The sequence below is a fragment of the Hyperolius riggenbachi genome, chromosome 11, assembly GCF_040937935.1.
Source record: "Hyperolius riggenbachi isolate aHypRig1 chromosome 11, aHypRig1.pri, whole genome shotgun sequence".
NCBI lineage: Eukaryota > Metazoa > Chordata > Amphibia > Anura > Hyperoliidae > Hyperolius > Hyperolius riggenbachi.
Window position 1 is genome coordinate 170,716,134 of NC_090656.1, and position 22,679 is coordinate 170,738,812.

At 42.2% G+C, this 22,679-nt stretch overlaps 1 protein-coding gene across 4 annotated transcripts in view; it reads left to right on the plus strand.

Moving 5' to 3' along the window:
* BCAR1 (BCAR1 scaffold protein, Cas family member) overlaps nt 1-22,679 on the plus strand; it is a 240,226-nt gene that overhangs the window by 42,825 nt on the left and 174,722 nt on the right. The window contains exon 1 of one of the 4 annotated variants that reach the window (XM_068260771.1): nt 8,389-8,539. The exons of 2 other annotated variants lie outside the window; for them this stretch is intronic. In XM_068260771.1, the coding sequence (XP_068116872.1) occupies nt 8,492-8,539 (48 nt within the window). In that variant the 5' untranslated portion in view covers nt 8,389-8,491. Of the gene's footprint in view, nt 1-8,388; nt 8,540-22,679 lie in introns of those variants that run through there. One more of the 4 variants, XM_068260772.1, reaches the window with a different exon arrangement.

A 22,679-nucleotide genomic window follows, 5' to 3' on the forward strand; every position in this document is an offset into this window, starting at 1 on the left:
TTCATTCAGCTCCATTCAGCTGCCGACTTTGGGGAAAAGTCGTGCTGTGTAATACAAGCAACTATGGAAAGATGCATACCATTTTGAAGCTCTCTTTCTCCTCTTTCCAACGACACATAAACCGCCGCCCTACGCCTTTTTAGTTTTCAATATGTTTGCGTTCGACATCGCGGCGGCCGCGATGTCAATCGCGAAAATAGCAAAAACTAAAAGGCGTAGGGCGGCGGTTTATATATCGTTGGAAAGAGGAGAAAGAGAGCTTCAAAATGGTATGCATCTTTCCATAGTTTCTGCACTGCTTGGAGTCCCTTTAATGTGTTAATTAACCCTAAATGCACCAGAAAAGTATAGGAACGGTTTACATTTTATCACTTTAATTAGTCCGTTTGTTCCAGTTCGATTACTGCAATGCAAAGTCCCGACCTGCATGATTTTTCTAGATAAGCAGATATGTTTCCCATAAAAGCCTTTGGTGAAATCGGCTCCGGACCCTAAACGTACCCCAATGGACCACTGGAGCGGATCTTGTACTGTCTGCATCGGCTGGCTGTTTGCAATCCAGCCCCCGGTGTGGCTCGACTATTAGTGTTGTGACTGAAGTACATCACATATATAGTAATTGAAGTGAAGAGTTGTCATTGCCCACAGGAGTCATGGCTCATGTGTCCCTTCCCCACAGGAGGAGTAGGAGTCATGGCTCATGTGTCCCTTCCCGCAGGAGGAGGAGGAGTCATGGCTCATGTGTCCCTTCCCGCAGGAGGAGGAGTCACAGCTCACGCGGATTGCTTTCTAGTGCGCCCTCCTCTCTAGCCATTCTCAATATCTTTGTTAATAACTCAGTCCCTGTATTTACTATTTATGCTACAATCTTATGCTTATAATCCCTGTGAATATTGATTCATGAGTTCAGCTTGGCAGCTTAGCTGTCCCTTTCTCCAGTTCTTATGAACCATTTTCAGTTTCTCAGCACTGTAAAATCAGAAGTGTTCATCTTTTGGACTAAAACAGTCTGTTGTTCTTAATATCCTCAATCTACATTGCAGAGCCGGATTGAAAGTAAAAATGAGTCAATTTCCTTTTGGCACAAGCTCAAATCTCTGTAAATAATTGGCCCAGATCATGGTATTATAGAATAGCCTGCATAGCTTAACCTCTTGCAGTGAGTGGGCCCCTCTGCTGATTACTGCACTGAAGACATAGCGCATTAATCATTTACCAGCAGATAACAAGCTGTAGAGCAAACAGGATCAGTGGGTGGATGGAAGAATGGTACGGCCATAGCCACTCGTATGATGTGTGTCATAAAACTTGTATAGCCTGCAGATTATAATGGCTCGCAATTACTCGCATAGCACGAACAGTCATTGAATAAAGTCGCACACAGTTTGTTGGTGCAGTGTGTGATGCAAAGAGGCACTGTAACGACATATATAGTAGAATGCACTACATTATTCAGGATACCCAATTTAAGGTTAATCATCTTGGTTTCAGCATTTCCTGTACCTAGCTATTTCTGTATATTGGTGTAACCCCTCCCTCCCTGTGATGTTTAGCCTAGGCTATTTGGTTAAGCCGCCTTCTGCCCCAGAGCACTCTGGGGGACCAAGTGTACCGTCTGCTTATTTCAGAAGACCCAAATATTCCGCAGTGATGCACCCTGCAAGCAATAAGATGTCACCACCTGTGATATTTTTCAGTAAAGTAAATCAGGAGTTTACAGTGGGCAAACATAATTACTACATAATTTTTAAATGAATATTGTAAAATATAAACATTTTTAATTGTTTAGTTACATTCAGTAGAGTTCTTCTTTAACAAAAAGCTGGATTTTTCTGCCATTATGGAAACTCTTGTCACGTGATCTCCCTTGATAAGTCATATTTAGGGATTAGTGAAAAATTCTAACCCACAGGTTGGTTATATAAGAGTAGTTGAGCATGTCAGATCTCTGAAAGATGTGTCAGTATAGTGAGTTTAAAATTCATTAAAATGGGGCCTGATCAAAAATGCAATTTCACAAAGTTTTTAAGATACAGGCATGTCAACTCCAGTATGTGTAATATAAGCTTTTACACTGTGCATATAATGATAGAAAACTACCTACAGTGTGTGCTGCTCTTTATCACCACCTCATCTGCAGGATTACATTTATTCTCAATGTATTAACATATCTCCATTAAAATGTGGATGGCATAGGTGTACAGGGTACTCCTCGTTTTTTTGTGTGTGATGTATGCGTTGGTAGACATAAGCATCTATTTTACAAATCAAAGCAAAATCTGTAATCCTAGTCTTGTTTTAAGGGGAGGGGGGGGGGGGGGGTCGTCAAGCTTTTAGCTTGCTATAGTGCTTACTTTGGTGATATTCTGTAAGTCAGAACAGCCAGTCACTAAGTCTCTGAATGGAAACATATGAATCTCATAAATGATACAACCAAGTTGAGCATTGCTTGGGATAATTGGCAGATCCATGGCAACTGCAAAACATAATAAGCTTGCAAAAGTAATGTAGCCAGCTGTTATCACCCACAGACTGTTCCAGTGTGTTAGTAGATCCAACTGAATTGGACCATTACCTTTTTACCATAGTAGAGGCCAAGCTGGCGTGTTGGAGTTCGGCCTCGCTACGTTCCACTAAAAATATGTGTATATTGCCATAGAGAAGTGGACAAGTTACAGGGCAGACATTGTAACTGGAAGCATACACCTAGGTATGGTGTCGATCTGAACTTGACTTGATAGATTCAAATAAATTAAACTGCCTTTTGCTTTCTCATACATAAATATAAGCCCACAAGGATTGGGACTCGACACCTCGAATGGCAGTTCGGGATGCATTCAGTTGCTATGGAGAGTGTAGGATTGATGATGCCGCAGCCCACAACGCAGCGGCATGGAGTAGGAGAACAATGCCCTTGGCCAAGACGACCCACCAGCCTGATCTCTTGCCTATGCATCATGGGGAATGAGGGGCAGATGTACCCACACTTCTCAGCCAGCTGCCTCAGCTAAGAACCATCTAGCGTGTGTACAAGTCTTAACAAACCAAACATGATTTTTTTTCCGATAGGGAGAGTATAACGGTACATTAAGAAACAATAAGACCGGTTCACACTGCACTAAAAGATCAGAACGGAGTGGCACAGATGTGAACGGATTATGTGCAAAGCAATAGGAACTGTTCACATTTTTCCTGTCAGAGCAGATCCAAGCAGAACACAAGTTTGGGTCCTGCACGATTATTCCAGATTGGTCAGACAAAGCGGATGCAGTGGTAGCCTAGGAGAACGAATGGTGTCTATTCTCACTAGGCTGGTCGATGCATATGTTTTGCAAATTTTACTCACCTGCCACCATCACATCCCTGTCATTGCTTGGTCCACTGCATGGGAGAAGTGTCGGTATACAGATCCAAGCCCCACCAGAAGCATCAGATTTCTATTGGATTGCAGCAGACCAATGATTCCCTCCCTGGTTTGATGGAGAATTCCCATTGGTCTGTTGCAATTTTATGGTGAGCCTGAATGCTTCTGCTGGCCCTCCAGTCTGTATACCAATCCTTCTTCCATGTAGTGCTGGCATTGCCGAAGGGAACGCAAATGTGATGGCAGCAAGCATACCGAGCAAGCTGGCGTAAAATGGAATGGAAAATGCAACGTAAAATGGAATGGAAAATACAAATGAAAAACTGATGCCCAACATGACAAACTGATCCGTTTGAAACTGAAAGCAGATCAGTATTTACAGTATCCGTTTTTTATTGGTCCAGTGTGAACCTGCACTTACGCTGTTACACTAGGCCGGTTGTCTGAGCATTGGCACTTACAGGCATACTGAGGGAATTCCAAACAGATAGCAATCCTGCACACTTATGAAGTTGACAGTCTATCCTTCAGAGGTACTGGATACCACCATACATGAACAGGTGTAGATTTTACTGTCTCGCTCTGGATCCACTTGTAAGTGAGGTCACTTGAAATGATCACACAAGATGGTTTTGGGTGTATCTTTCAAGTGTGCACAAGTGTCCCGTGATGCTAACAAACATGCTGATTAGCAGACAGCCGAACGTGTTTCTATGGGAAAAGGCCTTCCAAAATGATCAGGAATGATCAGGATGTATTGGAAGGGAGTTGTCAGCATGAAGCTTTCATATACTCTCTCCCAGACCTTTATACCCTAATCTCCCTGGACCTCTCTGTGTTTCAAGGAAGGACTGTTTGTTATCCTCATCTATTATTTTAGACAGGCATGTCCAACGTCCTGCCTGGGGGCCAAATGTGGCCTGCCGAGCCATTTCTGGTGGCCCCCAAAGCTCTCTACAGTTATGAAATCCATGCAGCCTGCAGGCCTTACCTGTGGTGCCGCATATAGGAGCCAGCAGCAGTTACAGCCACTGATTAGCAGCTGCCACTGTGCTTAGTGCACACTGTACAGTATTTGGGTCATTAATTCATTTTATTTTTAATTAAAAGTTAAAAATATGTCTGCTTCCATTAATAAAGAAGTAGAAACCGTGCTGATTTATTTTAGTATTTGTATCAGCTGTAACAAAGAAATGTTTTTTGTTTAAAGGTTATTATGCTGTTGTGTATCTTTTAGAGCAGAGAGGAAGTTCTGAGTTCAGGTCCGCTAAAACAGTAGTTGCGTATTTACAATAATTCAGCTTTAAGTGAGCAGTAAAGATCTCCCATGATGCATCACTGCTGAACATTATCTCTTTTTGCCCCTAAAAGCCAGGCTTACATCCAGAACTGCTGGTGGCATAGTGGGCCTATAAGATCGATTTTGATCGATCGGCCGCTAAATGGCTCAGTGTATGGGAGTCCCATACACTGAGCCGATTAGCAGACGATCGAAATCGATCGATCGCAAATCAATTGACCAATCGATCGATTTGCGGCTGATTTCGATCGATTTCAATCGATGTGACATGCTGGAAAATCTAGGTCAATCTGTTGACATTGCTTATCATTTTGCATTGGACCTAATGGAAATCTGATGGCAAAAAATGCCATCAGATCGATTTTCAATAGATTTCATACTGAAATCTATTGGAAATCTGTTCCTAGTAAAAAATGTTCCTAAACACATCAGATAGATCAGAAATCTATCTGATGATCTATCTGCTGCTAATCTAACGAGTGTATGGCCACCTTACTGATACATTTTATAGAGCCACATTAATCCCACATGCATTTAGACCTTTCAGGGTTTCTGCTCCCCATCAGAATACTATATGGATTAATGTGACTTTGTGAGGTAGGGCTTGAACCAGTAATAAAGAATACCCAGAAAGCTCATGCTTTTCTGCATTGACCCTCTAAAAAAGATAATCAGAACATTTACATTCAAATGGTGTCGTTTCACCAGCGATGTTGCACACTACAGATTCCTCCGGAATATAGTAGATATCCTGAGATCGCAGAGACTCACCAAAGGGGAGTCCAGTAGGATAGTGACATGAAAGAGATGTACGGCACATCTAAGTGTAAACCGTCTTTATTACATAACAAGTAAAACAATTAAAAACAAGGATAAAGGAAAACTCACATACGGGGCCCGTGCACTGGGAACCCCGAAAAAGTAGCGCGCATAAAATGGTCAATAGAAGACCTCAAATAAAATGGTGCCGCCTGTCGCCTTCCCAAACGGGAAGGTGACAGGCGGCACCATTTTATTTGAGGTCAGTGAAGGCAACAGGCGGCACCATTTTATTTGAGGTCAGGGAAGGCGACAGGCGGCACCATTTTATTTGAGGTCAGTGAAGGCAACAGGCGGCACCATTTTATTTGAGGTCAGGGAAGGCGACAGGCGGCACCATTTTATTTGATATTTTCGTGATATTTTCACGCCTAGTCCTAAAATGCATTTTAAATCACCAGCAAGCAAGAAAATACTCAAATTTTGATAGTACTTGTTCACCATGTTTTGGGTTCTTTTTCAATTGTAAAATGGCTAAAAGTTATTTTAGAGATAATATGAAAATTGTCTCCTAGGAGATAACTCAGGAAATTTTTTTTTTTGCATATGGACCTGGTCTCCCAGAGTTCACCGGGAAGAAAACAGTGTGTGACATCATGGCCTAGGCTAAATGTCACTGGAAGGGCGGGATTAAATGCCATTATACAGAAATATATAGATAAATATTTATTTATAGTATATGAAGTGTTTCTGATGCTGAAAAAGATAATGGCCCATATGCAATTCACTTTTTCTCCTAAGTTTTCTCCTAGGAGATAATTTTTAATCTTCTGTTTCAAATAACTTTTCAGCACTTTGCAGTTTAAAAAATACTAAGGAGAAAATGTGAATTGCATATGGGCCAATAAGCGTACAATTTGGTATCCTGAATAATTGCATACATTCTACTATTTGTTGTTATGGTGCTTCTTTCCTGTTCAACTGACCAATTAAGTCACTCCCTTTTTCAGGTTTTGGATAGAACAGAAAAAAACTGTCCACTTTATTAGATGAAAGTTAAGATCACCTCAATAGGCAACATAACATATTGGTCGCTGTAGCTATGTTGTGTTGCCTATTGATGTGATTTTAACTTTCATCTAATAAACTGGCCATTTTATTTGAAGCAGTGCCGAATATCCTTTGGTGGATCTCTAAGCTAGTCCTGGTGGTACCCGGGACGGTTCTGCTGCACGCTGCCACATCTGAGTGCAGCTCTGTTTGGTGTGAACCCAGCCTAAGAAAAAAAGAAAATAGGATACTTTGGCACAGATTGAGGTAAAATGTTAGACATCTGTATATTATACTTGATAACACTTTCCTTTTGTAGAGTGTTATTTGTATGACTCTTCTCTGGGAACAATGTAACGATATTAGAACACAAGCACGCCAGTTGTTTATTTTAGAGATACATTTGTCTGTGCAGGGTTTTTCCTTTGTGGCATTTTGCGCAGCATCATGTAAAAATAATGTGATCCAAATACATCAATATTGAATTTGGTAAATTTCCCAGAATGGTTCTGTCACTTACATTCATTATTCCATGGAACACATATAACTGTCTCCTCACAATGGCAATGGCTGCTCCAGACCTGCAAAACAAAACCTCCCATCATCCTTTGCACCATTGTTCATTGTAGGTGCAGAGACTCTGGTTTGTGAAGAAAACAAATGGCTTGATGTTGGAGCAGTGCGTGTATGGGATATGCATAGCATGCCTGCCAAAATAATGTATTCAGTATATTCTGCTCAATCTACGCCTTCCAGAAATGCTCAGCATTAGATGGATGGAAGGCTAACAAAACTGTGCTTTTATGACGCAGGGGTGACAGGGGAGGGACTATATGATTCTATTGCATGTTGAATCAGTACACAATCTGCAGTAAAAATCTGAGGGTGGATTATAGAATGACACAAGAAAGATAATAATTGCCAAGCAGCGTATTGCACAATCCTGCCTGTGTGAGATGTGGATATTTTTGCTAGTACAATGTACAGTACAGTGTATATACACTGTTCTGGGGGGGGTGAGTAATCAGGCACCTGGGGTCCGGCTGTCATGTAGCCTAACCCCACATCGGCTGCAGAATAGCACTTGTTATAGGTTACCATTAGGTGTAGGAAGGTTACAGTTAAGGTGCTCATTAATGGTATATACTCCCGAACGATCGATTGTCCAATGAATCAATGCAGGTGATAGAAAACAATCGTTCCGTTCGACCAACGGAGGGGTAAATAAGCAAGTTTGTAGTGGATTGGCAGTATTAACGGTACCTGATCGATCGATCGTACGGCCGAACACTTTGCAGATTGTACCATTTATGGCACCTTTAGACATAGGTGGGGAAGGTTGGTGTTAGGCGTAGGTAGTGGAGCGGATAGTGTTGGGCGCAGGTGGGGGGATGTTAGTGTGAGGTATAGGTTAGTGAAGGTGATAGTGGAATATCAGTAACATAACCGATATTCTAACTATCGGTATGTTTTGGCGCCTAAAGTACCGGACCCTTCTTTTAAATGTACGCACTGCGGATTAGGTGGTGTAGCAGTTTGTAAACCATAGTAAAAACAGAAAGTAAAACCACACCTATTCTTATGTTGTTGATTAGGGTGTTGTGACCAGAAGCACTCGCAGACACAGGGCAGCATGCACTAAATGTAATACAGTACTTAATCAGTTTAGCCATGACTGCAGCACACATAGAAAGAGGAGTGTGTTCAGTAGATTTGGATGATTACTGTATACACAGTGTTGTTTGGTCTTCCTATCCTCTGGGTATTTTGAAGGCATGAACATGCAGGTGTCGGCTTGCTAACAAGTCATAACCTAGCTGCTATGTGGAGGCCTGTAAACACATTCCTACTTGGCAGAGCTCTGACATTTATTAGGGCAGTATCACCTCATGCTTGTACAGTGCTGAGCTGCAGCAAGGAAGGAAGGTGCCACAGGAGCTGAATGACCCAAGGAAGTGGTCAGAGGACATCCAGCTGGAAGCCTTACTGGAAACGGGACTATCCAGTTAACTTCTTCCATGCCAGCGAGTCAACAGCTAGCTGTAAGCCAAGCTGATTGCTGTCACGTAAGATTTGTGTGCCTTCCTTGTGAGAATGCCTGTCTTGTCACACATGTGGGCTGGGGGTAGGGGGGGGGGGGCTCATAAATCACACTCCATCCTTCAGCTGATTGATTGCTTGAAAACCACATCACAGCACAGTCATTGGATAGATTTTTGTTGTAGTGAACAAGTTTCCCAACAGTTGACATTAATTACCTGTTAAAGGGGGATTAAACTCATTTCCTCCACCCTAATATATAATTATTAGCTCTGGTTCATCTGCAGGACAGTCTTGTGTCTTCTCGTTCAGCAGATGCGAGCAGGAAAGAGTTTATCAGTTACTGGCTTTTTGTCATCATGTCTTGTTTTTAGCCCCCTGGTGTGTGTGTGTGTGTGTGTGTGTGTGTGGGGGGGGGGGGGGGGGGCACAAAGGCACCGAACATAGCCATAGCATTTTAAGTAGATAGCCCACCACACGACTGCATACACAGCAACTCGGGGTAGATCACCCACCACTTGCACCAGGGCACCACTGATAGGAATACTAACCTTTCCCAGTCAGGTTTCAATTGCAATCAATAATCTCCTATTCTTAATTCATTTTTTTAATCTGATAAAAACCTTATTGATAAAAAAAATGTGACTACATTTTTCTAGGATTTTTAGGTTACAGTATCTTCCGCTCTCTACGTGTGAACTAACTCAGCGAGACAGATTTTTCACAAAAGGTTTTAAAAAAAAAAGCGTAAACCATCAAACCTGGTTGCTGCAGCTTTCTCTGTAGTGGTGTTGATGAATCTGTTGCACTATGTTTCTGCAGACTGAGATATGGCTTTGTACACTTGCAGCTACAGATAACAAGGAATACTATGATTGGGCCACTACTATTAGGAGCGCTGGTAGCAGCAGTAATAGAATAAATAGGCTGTAAACCCTATTTTAACCCCCAAACTCACAAGATACACAGATTTAGAGCCTGCAGAAAAGCTGTTTTGTAACTCTTGATTACATGGTTGGAAATACTGATACCCCCCCTACATGGTTTTCTGACCACTGGTGTCACTCGGTACTGGAGTAACAAACACCATGCTTTGCTGATTGGTCAGGAGAGATGGTGTGATAAACCTCACATCTTCACTGTCCATTCTGCATATACAGTGAGTTGCAAAAGTATTCGGCCCCCTTGAAGTTTTCCAAATTTTGTCACATTACTGCCACAAACATGCATCAATTTTATTGGACTTCCACGTGAAAGACCAATACAAAGTGGTGTACATGTGAGAAGTGGATCGAAAATCATACATCATTCCAAACATTTTTTACAAATAAATAACTGCAAAGTGGGGTGTGCATAATTATTCGGCCCCCTGAGTCAATACTTTGTAGAACCACCTTTTGCTGCAATTACAGCTGCCAGTCTTTTAGGGTATGTCTCTACCAGCTTTGCACATCTAGAGACTGGAGACTGAAATCCTTGCCCATTCTTCTTTGCAAAACAGCTCCAGCTCAGTCAGATTAGATGGACAGCGTTTGTGAACAGCAGTTTTCAGATCTTGCCACAGATTCTCGATTGGATTTAGATCTGGACTTTGACTGGACCATTCTAACACATGGATATGTTTTGTTTTAAACGATTCTATTGTTGCCCTGGCTTTAAGTTTAGGATCCTTGTCCTGCTGGAAGGTGCACCTCTGCTCCAGTCTCAAGGCTTTTGCAGTCTCCAAGAGGTTTTCTTCCAAGTTTGCCCTGTATTTGGCTCCATCCATCTTTCCATCAACTCTGACCAGCTTCCCTGTCCCTGCTGAAGATATGCACCCCCCTAGCATGATGCTGCCACCACCATATTTGACAGTGGGGATGGTGTGTCCAGAGTGATGTGCAGTGTTAGTTTTCTGCCACACATAGCGTTTTGCATTTTGGCCAAAAAGTTCCATTTTGGTCTCATCTGACCAGAGCACCTTCTTCCACATGGTTGCTGTGTCCCCCACATGGCTTGTGGCAAACTGCAAACGGGACTTCTTATGCTTTCTGTTAACAATGCCTTTCTTATTGTCACTCTTCCATAAAGGCCAACTTTGTACAGTGCATGACTAATAGTTGTCCTATGGACAGAGTCTCCCACCTGAGCTGTAGATCTCTGCAGCTCGTCCAGAGTCCCAATGGGCCTCTTGACTGTATTTCTGATCAGCGCTCCCCTTGTTCGGCCTGTGAGTTTAGGTGGATGGCCTTGTCTTGGTAGGTTTACAGTTGTGCCATACTCCTTCCATTTCTGAATGATCGCTTGAACAGTGCTCCGTCGGATGTTTAAGGCTTTGGAAATCTTTTTGTAGCCTAAGCCTGCTTTAAATTTCTCAATAACTTGATCCCTGACCTGTCTTGGACCTGTCTTGTGTGTTCTTTGGACTTCACGGTGTTGTTGCTCCTAATATTCTCTTAGACAACCTCTGAGACCCTCACAGAGCAGCTGTATTTGTACTAACATTATAATACACACAGGTGCACTCTATTTAGTCATTAGCACTCATCAGGCAATGTCTATAGGCAACTGACTGCACTCAGATCAAAGGGGGCCGAATAATTATGCACACACAACTTTGCAGTTATTTATTTGTAAAAAAATGTTTGGAATCCTGTATGATTTTCGTTCCGCTTCTCACGTGTACACCACTTTGTGTTGGTCTTTCATGTGGAATTCCAATAAAATTGATTCATGTTTGTGGCAGTAATATGACAAAATATGGAAAACTTCAAGGGGGACGAATACTTTTGCAACCCACTGTATGTACCCATTAATTTCCCCAATCCTCATACTTTACTCATCCCACACCCAAATCCCTTATCTCTACCAAAAAAAAAAAGTATGAGGAAGTTGGGGACAAATGGGTAACTCGCTGCTTCTGGGCCCCACAGTACCTGACATGACTGCTATGGTCATTACCACTCCCCTTCCGCATGACATTTATGTACGCAAGCTGTAGTAAACAGACAGTGTCAGTCATTTATAGCTATAGGACTGGCTGATGAATTGTCATTCCTGACATTCAGCATTGCAATTCAACGCTGTCTAATACTCACAATCTGACCTTTCCTTCCTTATTTCTTCGGGATGGAACAATGGTGTATTGGGAAATACAGTGCAGCTGGCATTTCAGTAGTTTCCATCAGCGTGTCGCTATCCACCACTACACAAAACTAATTATAGGCACCAATAACTGACCACAGAATTCCCACAATGACAAGTATAGCTCAGCAGAACAGTGCATTTGAGACTTTTCTTTACTTATTATAAATTTGTGCCGATATCCGTGCAAACGGAGCAGCAGCAATTTTATATAGCTGAATCACTAAGATAATTGTCAGCTGATGGATAAGAACAAATATGTATGCATCCTCTTGTTATAGCATAACAGCTGAACCTTCTGTTCCCCCTCTAAAAGTCTGTAACCACTAGTGACAGAATAAAGGTGGAAATACATTGATTTTGGTGCTTGAGCAACCAACAAGTTTTACAGGTTCACTCGATGCAAACCAAACAATGTCTGCCAGATAATCATAAAACACTTCATGGAACAGGACGGTAAATTTCCGATTTTACGAGAATCAAGTGCATTTCTATTATATTTAGATCAACACAAGATGGATTGTTTCTGAATGTGGCTTATCATCAGCTTGGTGGAGGCGAGAAGAGGATTGATGTTATGACTCATTTCCTGTTTGTTGATTGACAGCACATTATATATCTAAACTATCAGATCACAGTTCCACAGTGTGGAAAACTGATCAATATTATCTCCCAGAATAGAACAGGGAAAAGTCTAACCGCAGTCGTCTTGAAGTGAATACAGACTGTTTATGAAGCCAAGAGGTGGCAGAATACCTTTTCTTGGTCCGGATGCTATTGTCACTGCAGCACAGCTTGTCTCCTGTCCTCTCTGAATTCAGCTGCACAGGAGGCTATCATGTTTGAGACAGCTAATTTTGGGGCAGAGCTGCGCCAATGATTTGGGCGCCGCCATAGGCCATAATGTGAATTACAGCCATAGCAGCGTTCATTGATTAATTTGGGCGTCAGTGACTGCTGATGTGCAAATGAGGAAAAAATTAGGTAATTCAGCTGCCGGCAATAGCTGGAGCCTGAATTACGTGCGGTCAAGTAATGATTGCAAAAGCGCTGCTTTGGGAACAATTGCAAAAGAAAATGGTCTGAAACAGCCCTATAATGTTTTATTCACTTAATTATAGTACATTTTTGCACGTGGCAGCACAAATAGCAATAAAATGCCAAAAAAGGTTCTAAACCCTCTTCACAGTATCCAAAACTAAAAAATATAAACATATAAACAAATAATTCTGGTATTGGAGGAGGGTTATGAAGCAGAGGAGGTGGCAGTACAGTACATAGTCTTCCCATAGCAGTATTCTATTTCCCCCTCCGAGTCCTGCTTTCATTTGCATCCACCTGTACTGTATTGTTCTGCATGTAGAAGCAGTGCTGGAAGGTTTGTCTCCCTGAGTAACATGCTGCAGAGTGTTGTGTTGCCTGTGTGGACTACGCTACGTGTGATACAGACAGAATGATAGTAAAAGTGCTCTGTGCTCCCTGGCATCCATACGACATTGTGCTGTATTGTTTCAGCAGTCTCTGAAGTAATTAATTTACAGTTCTATGAATTCAGCTTAGTCACTGAAGGATTCTACACAATGGCTAGCCTTGAACAATTGATTGCTACGCCTCTGCTTTCAGAATTTGCATGTTTCAGGGTCAATGACAAGGACAAATCTTGGTTTCTGTGTCAGAAATGTTTTTCAAACTGTTCTCCGAGCTTAACTTTTCAAAGATTCCTACATTCACTGAGTGGTGGGTAGAAGCAGTACCATCTTCTGGGAAGGCCATGCTATAGTGATGTGTATAGGTGGGAAGATGTGACCCTGGACCATATCTGGACCACAGGCTCCTGTCTTCTGCGAGAATGTGCTGCCAGTTCCTTGTAGTATTACTGGGGAAAAATTGGAATGCATTTATCAAATCCTATACTGAGACATGCAGCAATAATTGAGAAGTTGTACATAGCAAGCTTTTTTGTTTCCATTTAAAGTATGGAACATGTTAGGTCCATTCACACTGAAAATTTTTTTCCTGCATTTTTCATGGGATTGTAATTTTTTGTGCATGCGCTTGCAATTGTTTTTTTTAGTTTCAATGACCAGTTCAATCTGATTGGCCGCATAGAATGCATTGTGTTTGCCTTTGAATTTACAGGCTGAAAATGGTAAAGAATGTATAATTGGTAGAGGTAATAAAAAAAAAAAAATCAGCTCCTATACAAAAGGAGAGCACACATATAATCTGTGTGGGATTTCTGTGAGAGGATTGTACTGAAAAGAGCTTGTGAGGAGATTGTGCTGAGAAGAGCTTGTGAGGAGATTGCACTGAGAAAAGCTTGTGAGGAGATTGCGCTGTGAGGAGATTGTGCTGAGAACTTGTGAAGAAATTGTACTGAGAAGACTTTGTGAGGAGATTGCACTGTGAAGACTTTTTGAGGAAATTGCGCTGTGAAGACTTTTTGAGGAGATTGCGCTGAGAAGTGCTTGTGAGGAGATTGTGCTGAGAAGAGCTAGTGAGGAGATTTTGCTGAGAAGAGCTTGTGAGGAGATTGTGCTGAGAAGAGCTTGTGAGGAGATTGTGCTGAGAAGAGCTTGTGAGGAGATTGTGCTGAGAAGAGCTTGTGAGGAGATTGTGCTGAGAAGAGCTTGTGAAGTGATTGTGCTGAGAAGAACTTGAGGAGAATGTGCTGAGAAGAGCTTGTGAGGAGATTGCGCTGAGAAGAGCTTGTGAGGAGATTGTGCTGAGAAGAGCTTGTGAGGAGATTGTGCTGAGAAGAGCTTGTGAGGAGATTGTGCTGAGAAGAGCTTGTGAGGAGATTGTGCTGAGAAGAGCTTGTGAGGAGATTGTGCTGAGAAGAGCTTGTGAGGAGATTGTGCTGAGAAGAGCTTGTGAGGAGATTGTGCTGAGAAGAGCTTGTGAGGAGATTGTGCTGAGAAGAGCTTGTGAGGAGATTGTGCTGAGAAGAGCTTGTGAGGAGATTGTGCTGAGAAGAGCTTGTGAGGAGATTGTGCTGAGAAGAGCTTGTGAGGAGATTGTGCTGAGAAGAGCTTGTGAGGAGATTGTGCTGAGAAGAGCTTGTGAGGAGATTGTGCTGAGAAGAGCTTGTGAGGAGATTGTGCTGAGAAGAGCTTGTGAGGAGATTGTGCTGAGAAGAGCTTGTGAGGAGATTGTGCTGAGAAGAGCTTGTGAGGAGATTGTGCTGAGAAGAGCTTGTGAGGAGATTGTGCTGAGAAGAGCTTGTGAGGAGATTGTGCTGAGAAGAGCTTGTGAGGAGATTGTGCTGAGAAGAGCTTGTGAGGAGATTGCGCCGAGAAGAGCTTGTGAGGAAGGAGATTGCACTGTGAAGGTGTTCAGAGATCTTGGAGAAATGTCCTCTGAGCTGGATAGGCCTGGATCCTGCTTGTCAGGTCCTCTGCAGAGAACCACTCTTTGGATGCCACATTTTTTTGCAGAGTCAACAGGAAATGACCCTTTGGAAATTTGACCCACAAATTGCAACCAAAATCGCAATGGAAAACTCATCATTGACTTGACACGAACTCAAAAGCAGTAAAACAGTAGAAGGCACTATGATTGCGCTTTGATGAAAATTACAATGCATAACTTAGGAAGGCATGCTGCGATTTCCATCATTTTCCCAGTGTCCTTGCAATTGGCAAAACTCATGCACTACCGAAAATCACATAATCTTTTAAGCAGGGCTGTGGAGTCTGAGTTGGAGTCGGAGTCGAGGAGTCGGAGCAATTTTAGGCACCCGGAGTTGGAGTTGGAGCCGTGGTTTCATAAACTGAGGAGTCGGAGTTGGGAGTCAGAGTCGGGTGATTTTTGTACAAAATCCACAGTCCTGTTAAATATTAGACTAAGGAGTCTGAGTTGGAGTCGGAGTCGTGGTTTCATAAACTGAGGCGTCAGAGTCTGAGTTGGAGTCGGAAGATTTTAAGTCTCACTTGAGTTATCTCATCTTAGACAACTGGTGGTAGGGCAGCTGCAGCTGGCTAAACTCAGGCAACATAATGCAGCCTGATCCAGAGCAGGCGCAGGAAGCACTAGATATACTGTATGTAGCGTTTATGACAAGATGATGGGATCTACCGCAACTTGAAAAGCTATCCCCATAGTTTAAAAACTGCTTCTGTTAATTTGAATAGAACAGAGGTTGATCACTTTCAAACAACTCTTTTGTTGCACCTGCTGAAAATGCAGCGTTTCCCACTATCCGCAAGGGAGCTTCCCGCTTATGCTCTTGTCTTTACCATACAAGAGTACCAATTGCTCTACATGGCCAAGCAACACGTCCATAACAATTGTTAACGATTTGAGCTGACAGCTTTAGCCTTATAGAGACCATGTGACCAGGAGCCCATGCCTGGACATCTGACCAGCTTCAGGGGCAGTCATGTTTTGTAAGACTTTCAGGCCTGTCCTCCTATATCTGAGTATAGGCAAAAAAGAGGTATGTTAGTCTTTTTAGAAATGGTTCTGTTCTTTTTCGTTTGTTGAATATCGTTTTATTATAGTGTTATCTGCTCCCCATAGACATTCTGCTTCCAAATATTAGTGAAAAGATGATGTTGGCTCATTCAGTGATGTCGTTATAAGAATAGTTTTCCAGCTGACAAAATGTTTATTACCGAATAATATTGACAATAAAATGCATTGGTAGATTTCTCAAGCGCTGTTAGCATTTCTATAAGTTACATTCTGGCTTGCTTTACTGATAAAGAAGTTCACGTTCCTAAGTGCTGGCAAAGAAAGGGTTGCTAAGGTAGTTTATCTAAGGTGACCTTTGTAGAAGCTGTTTCCTTTTCCTGATGGAAGTCTCTCTGAGATGTCAACTTCATGTATGACCGCCCCTCCCCCTCTCTGTTTCCAGCTGCTATCCTGCCGAGAGCTGCCAGCGAGGATCCTGGATACCAGATACAAATATTTCTCGTGGCCAGGAGGACGTGGTTCTTATGATCCTTTGTTTGCCAAGCATTGCCTGTGTCGTGTTCGACCTCTCTAGTGAAAACAATGCAAAGTCTTGTTGGGGTCTCGCTGACATGTTTGTGTCAAACGTGCATTGTTCTTAAATGGTGTCTGTAATGTTTTAGGTAGACATTTGTGGATGTGATGGTCTTCATGTAGATGTTTTTGGTCAATATCATTGTTTTCAAAACCGGGCTGTACATAGTATACACAAGCAGTATGTCTTGTGCTTGTTTAGTTTTTTTCCTTGCTAAACAGCTGCCACCTCCCATTTATATGTGTAACTGGGTGAGGACACACTTGGTTGTTCAACATTAGACAATCTTTAAAAACCGTTACATGCTTTCTCTGGTGACTGGACTCAACCACCACAATAAGTTGGGTGCAACTGATATGGCGAGTGTGAAACTTATGACTACCCACTCGCAAAACAGCAGCTAAATAAATGAACTACCCGTACACTTATATCTGTGTCAGTGAGCCCTTAAGGCAACCATCTTCTGAATGTCTTACTGTTTGGAGCGGTAAGCCCAATCTGCCAGGTTGGAAAAAGTGAGTTTTGCGGGAACTCTAATGCCTTATTCACACGGTACGATTTTCCGTGCGATAGATGTATCCGATTGCTAAAATCCGTCATGGTCGATATTGCTCCCAATCAATTTATCATAGTGGTGAATGGAAAAAGATAAGAAAATCGAATGAAGAGAAGACAATCAAGCGCAGAATCGAGTGCAGAATTGTGCGGGAAAAACGATCGGGTCGCAAAATCACACGGAAAATCTTACCGTGTGTACCCAGCATTAAAGATTTCAAATGCTGTAGAGTTACAGATGTGTTCTGGAAGGATTTTCTAGAGGAGTGGTGAGGCACGTGAGAAATCTTGAATATGTCAATGTGAGGAGGTAATTGTAGAAGAGAACAGAAGAAGGTCATGTGCAGAGTGGAAATTGCCGCTGTTCTTGGTTTCTGGAAACTAGTGAGGAGATGTACAGGGCAAAGAGATTGTGGAGAGATTTGTAGGTTAGAGTGAAGAGTTTTACTTAACCTAAGCTGCAATGCTACCTTTGCTGGTGGGCCTGATGCCTATTTTTAGTGGTAGCCAGGCATGTAAAGCACAAATATGGACGCTGGTACAACTTACAGAATTGGTAATTACAGTGACAAAATGAATAGAATGTATAACAGATTGCAAGCTACAAAATGAATAACAGATTCCAAGACACAAGAAGGTGAGAGAATCCCTGCACTTGCAAGCTTACAAGCTTACAAGCTGAAGACTGCTTTGATAGCAACCTTATAATGTTGGTTTTTATAAGCTGGTAAGCCTTTTACATTTTCATCTTGATGTCTGCAATGAGGAACTGTCTCGGAATTGTGGGAAAGAAGCCAGTGCTGAAATTGTTTGTGCATGCTTATCTAGTCCAATGTCCTATTGGATTTGGCTATCCCTTCTGGTGGTCAGAAGGAGCAGTTGCATCTTCTGTTGATAAAGATTCTCCTGGTTGCTAGGTTTTGCAGGCCTCCAGGCATGGATCTCCATAATGGATGAAGGCACTGGCCTCAATTCACGGAGTTTTATCAAACACTTTATCAAACGTTTGATAAACGTTTGATAAATTACCTCATGGGTAAAATCTAATTTTGAATTAACTAAGGTGTTATATATATATCGAATGTTTTACAGATAAAACGTTCAACAAATATATAACACCTTAGTTAGCTTTTACCCATGAGGTAAATTATCAAACGTTTGATAAAGTGTTTGATAAACGTTTGATAATGCTCTGTGAATTGAGGCCAGTGAGTCAGGAGAACTTACTCATGAGTTTATTTATCCTCCTACCTTCCTACCTTGCAGCTCTGAAGTCCTAGGACTGAATCCTAGTCAAGATCCTAGCTTCATATGCTTCGCAACTAGTTCTTAGACTCATTTCTGTTGAATATAAACTGTAAGGGCCCGTTTCCACTAGTGCGGTGCGGAATCGCCGCTGACAAAATCGCATGCGGATGTGATTCTGCATGCGGTTTTTGCAGCGATTTCGCATGCGATTTCGCATAGGCAGGGAATATGCGATTTTAACCATGTCACTGCCTGTGTCAATTTACATTACTTTCAATGCGAAATCGCACGCGAAATCGCGGCAAAAAACGCATGCAAAAAACGCATGCGATTTCCCTATTAAATACATTGCCTGCGATTCGCCTGCATTCCACACGCAGGCGAATTCTGCAGGGTCTACCGTGCAGAAAAATCCTGCACATAAAAACGCAAATGAAAACTGACAAGTGGAAACAGTCCCATCCACTTGTATTGCCTATGCGAATCCGCATGCGTTGTCTGCATGCGAATTCGTGCTAGTGGAAACGGGCCCTAAAAAAAAAAAAAAAGTCTAGCTAGAGTTTTCTCCTGCAGATTATTTTATTCAATCAATCACTCAACAAACACTGTCTAAAGTCTTTTGATACCTTTAATTTAGGTACAGCGCAACTGTACAAGATAGATCCACATTATTCTGTGTGAAGTGAGGAGAGACAAGCACTGGCTTACGTTAAATGCATTAGCTCTTTAAAGAGTTTGACAGCACAGTGAATAAAAAGATTGCTGATGTAGCTCAGTCCCACAGCTGTCATGCCAAAAGTATTTGCTTTTTCATTTACTTTGTTTCATGACATAATTACGTGGATAATTCGAGCTTTAATTGGAAAAGACGTTTTATTACCATAGCATTGAGCTACATTTATCTTATACCTTGAGATCATAAGAGCGCTTAGCAGCTTCAAACAGAAGGCAATTTATTCAGTGGATAAAATCAATACATATAATTAGAAAACAGACCCTATAATCCTTATGTGTTTAGTGCCTGCACACATATCTTTCTATGGAAGTTTCCCACCTTCTTCAAGGACATGGAAAACCCTTCTTCCACACCCTGACAATGTCTGATGTTCCAGGCAGAGAAGCTGGTATCTGCTAGCATACCAGCTGCTTAAAGTGGATCCGAGATAAACTTTTACTCATTGCATATTTGTGCCCCTTACATATAGTTTATAGGGCATTCCTCAAGCCAAATACTTTTTTATTTGTTTTAATACCCTAATTCCCTATAAAATAAACAAGCCTGGCCCACGGCTCCTCCAGCACATAGGCATTCTGAGTCCCATGTAGCAAGTGCTCATGGGAGCTCAGTCTGGGGAGGAGGAAGCCTTACCAGCAAGAGATTTCAGAGGAAAATGGGAGGAGAGAGGAGTGGAGTTTTCACAGGCTGAGTGGTGGAGATGCAGAGCAGCTTGCCCATGTGATGACAAGCAGAATATGGCTGCTCTCATTGTATCACAGGAAGAAATAATTATATACTGTTGACGCTGTTTGAAGCTAGATTTGCTGTGTGAACTATCTAAACTTTAGATAAGATATATAGGCAAGTTACTTGTTATAGCTAGTTTTTCATCTCGAATCCGCTTTAAGAGTGAAGTTATGGCAGGCTGCTTATGGAGTGGGACTCGGACTTGAGTCATAAATAGTGCCGCTCTGCCTCACTAAATGTTTTCCATTATGAAAAACAGAAGTTTGCCTTCTGAATAAAGAAGGTATTTGCGATTATTCAGGTTGGAGTGAGCTCTGAGGTGCCCAACAGTGCATCACTGCTCAATATGCAATTCATCCCTTGTTGTCCCTGATAGCTAAACACACCTCCAGAACCACTGGAATGCAATCATTTGTCAGCTTGTTAATATTACAGAGCCAAAGTAATCCAACATGCACACAGACTGTTTTGGATTGGTTAATTCTCATCATGGCATGGATTTATATGGCTCTATGGGATAGGACTTTGGGGTAGGACTTCCATTATGAACAAACTGTCAGTCAGTAGGAAGGCAAGCTTAAAGGGAACCTGAAGCATGTAAAATTATTTAAAATAAACTCATGACGTAGCTGTAAATGAATATTACATACTAACCTCACCGTCAGTTCCTCTCAGAAGCTCACCATTTTCTTCTTATAGTGATCCCTTTCAGTTCTGACAACATTTTGTCAGAACTGAAATATACCAGTTGCTGTCAGTTATACTGTATATCAGCAACTGTTAGTTACAACTGAATGTGCAAGGTAATGTCCATGTTTCCCTATGGCTCAAGTGGGTGATATTACAGTTGAACAGTGTGCTGACCAGGAAACTGTTATGGGGTAATGGCCATTTTTAAAATGGAGGACGGAGAATTCCATCGATCACAGTGGACAAATGGGATGCAGGAGAGGAGAAAGAGATTGAGGAGTAGACTACACGGGAGGTAAGTATGACCTGTGTATAGTTTTTTGACATTTTATTTTCAGTTCAGGTTCTCTTTAAACTGTGTCTGTAGTCCTGCTCCCTTCCTGGACAGCGTCATTATGGTGTCCAAAGAATAACCAGATAGCTCATGGTGGCTTACTTTACACTGGTTGTTCTGGATGTGTGGCTGGTTTTCAGGGGCATAAAGAGATGCTTTGCATATTCAGGTGTGATGCATCATGGGAACTGAATGATTATAAATACCTTTTGTTTTCAGAAGGCAAATCATATTCATTGTTACTTTTTAGTAGGAGAGCTTTTTAGCCTCTTCTACTTTTCTAGTGATTTTAGGCAACCTTTAAATTTCAGAGAGAGGTGGGAGGTATAATCCCAAAACTGGCGTAATCCTGGAGGCCAGGTTTTTACTCTTCAAACTTAGATATTTGTTTTTAATGCCGAAAACCATGATACTCCAGTAAAGACCTATTTAAGATTTATTCTATAGAAACCATTGTTTATTTCAGCAACTTAATTTCCTTTCAGGTACACTTTCACCATATGTGTGCCTGAAGCAGCAGAATTTATCCAGGCCTGGTATGCATACATCTCAGAGTAGACTTGAGAGGTGTAACGTGAATTTCTCATATGACACAGTTACCACCATGGGTAACAATGTCAGACTTGGGCTCACCTAGAATGTGTGAATAGGGATGTCATGTTGGATATTGTTCCTGCTGTTTGCACTTCCCCTTTAGAACAGATTACTGCTGCAGTAGCAGCACAGAAAACATGACACAACCTCTATAAAGGCTCCAAGCAGCATGTGGTATTCCCTCCCCTCTGCCTTCCCAGCCCATAGTCATCTGGTGATTTGAGAGGTCTCCTGCTGCTTCATGCTAATGTCTTTGCCTCACTACCAGATCACAGCTGTATGGAGCCTACAGCAGAGTACATCAGCAGGCATTGCCAGCCTAAATGTTATGCAGAATTACAACCACACACCACATAATTCTTCATACATAAAAACTGTTAGGAAACGATAGCGTGTCCCGGGGCCACCAGACATCTGTATTTTTTTTCTAGTTAAGAATAGAAAATAAAGATTTGACTAGCTGATTTCCCCTTGCTCAGATGTTCCTTTCACTCCTTTTGGCTTTGTTTACACAACAGATCTTTAGTATTTTTCAACAGCTACAGTTCAGTAAACATTATTTGACCACATGCAGCAGTACCAATATACCTGTGCTTGTTCACATGCACCTGTGTAGGCATTTCTGTCAGCCTGTACAGTACCAACACAGCTAGTTCCATGACATGAAGCCATGTCTGTCAGCTTGTACAGGCCCATCACATAGTCCCATGTCTGTCAGCTAGCACAGTCCCATCACATGGTGCCATGTCTGTCAGCTAGCACAGTCCCTTCACATAGTCCCATGTCTGTCAGCTAGCACAGTCCCTTCACATAGTCCCATGTCTGTCAGCTAGCACAGTCCCATCCCATGGTGCCATGTCTGTCAGCTAGCACAGTCCCATCACATGGTGCCATATCTGCCAGCTAGCACAGTCCCATCACATGGTGCCATATCTGCCAGCTAGCACAGTCCCTTCACATAGTCCCATGTCTGTCAGCTAGCACAGTCCCTTCACATAGTCCCATGTCTGTCAGCTAGCACAGTCCCATGACATGGTGCCATGTCTGTCAGCTAGCACAGTCCCTTCACATAGTCTCATGTCTGTCAGCTAGCACAGTCCCTTCACATAGTCTCATGTCTGTCAGCTAGCACAGTCCCTTCACATAGTCTCATGTCTGTCAGCTAGC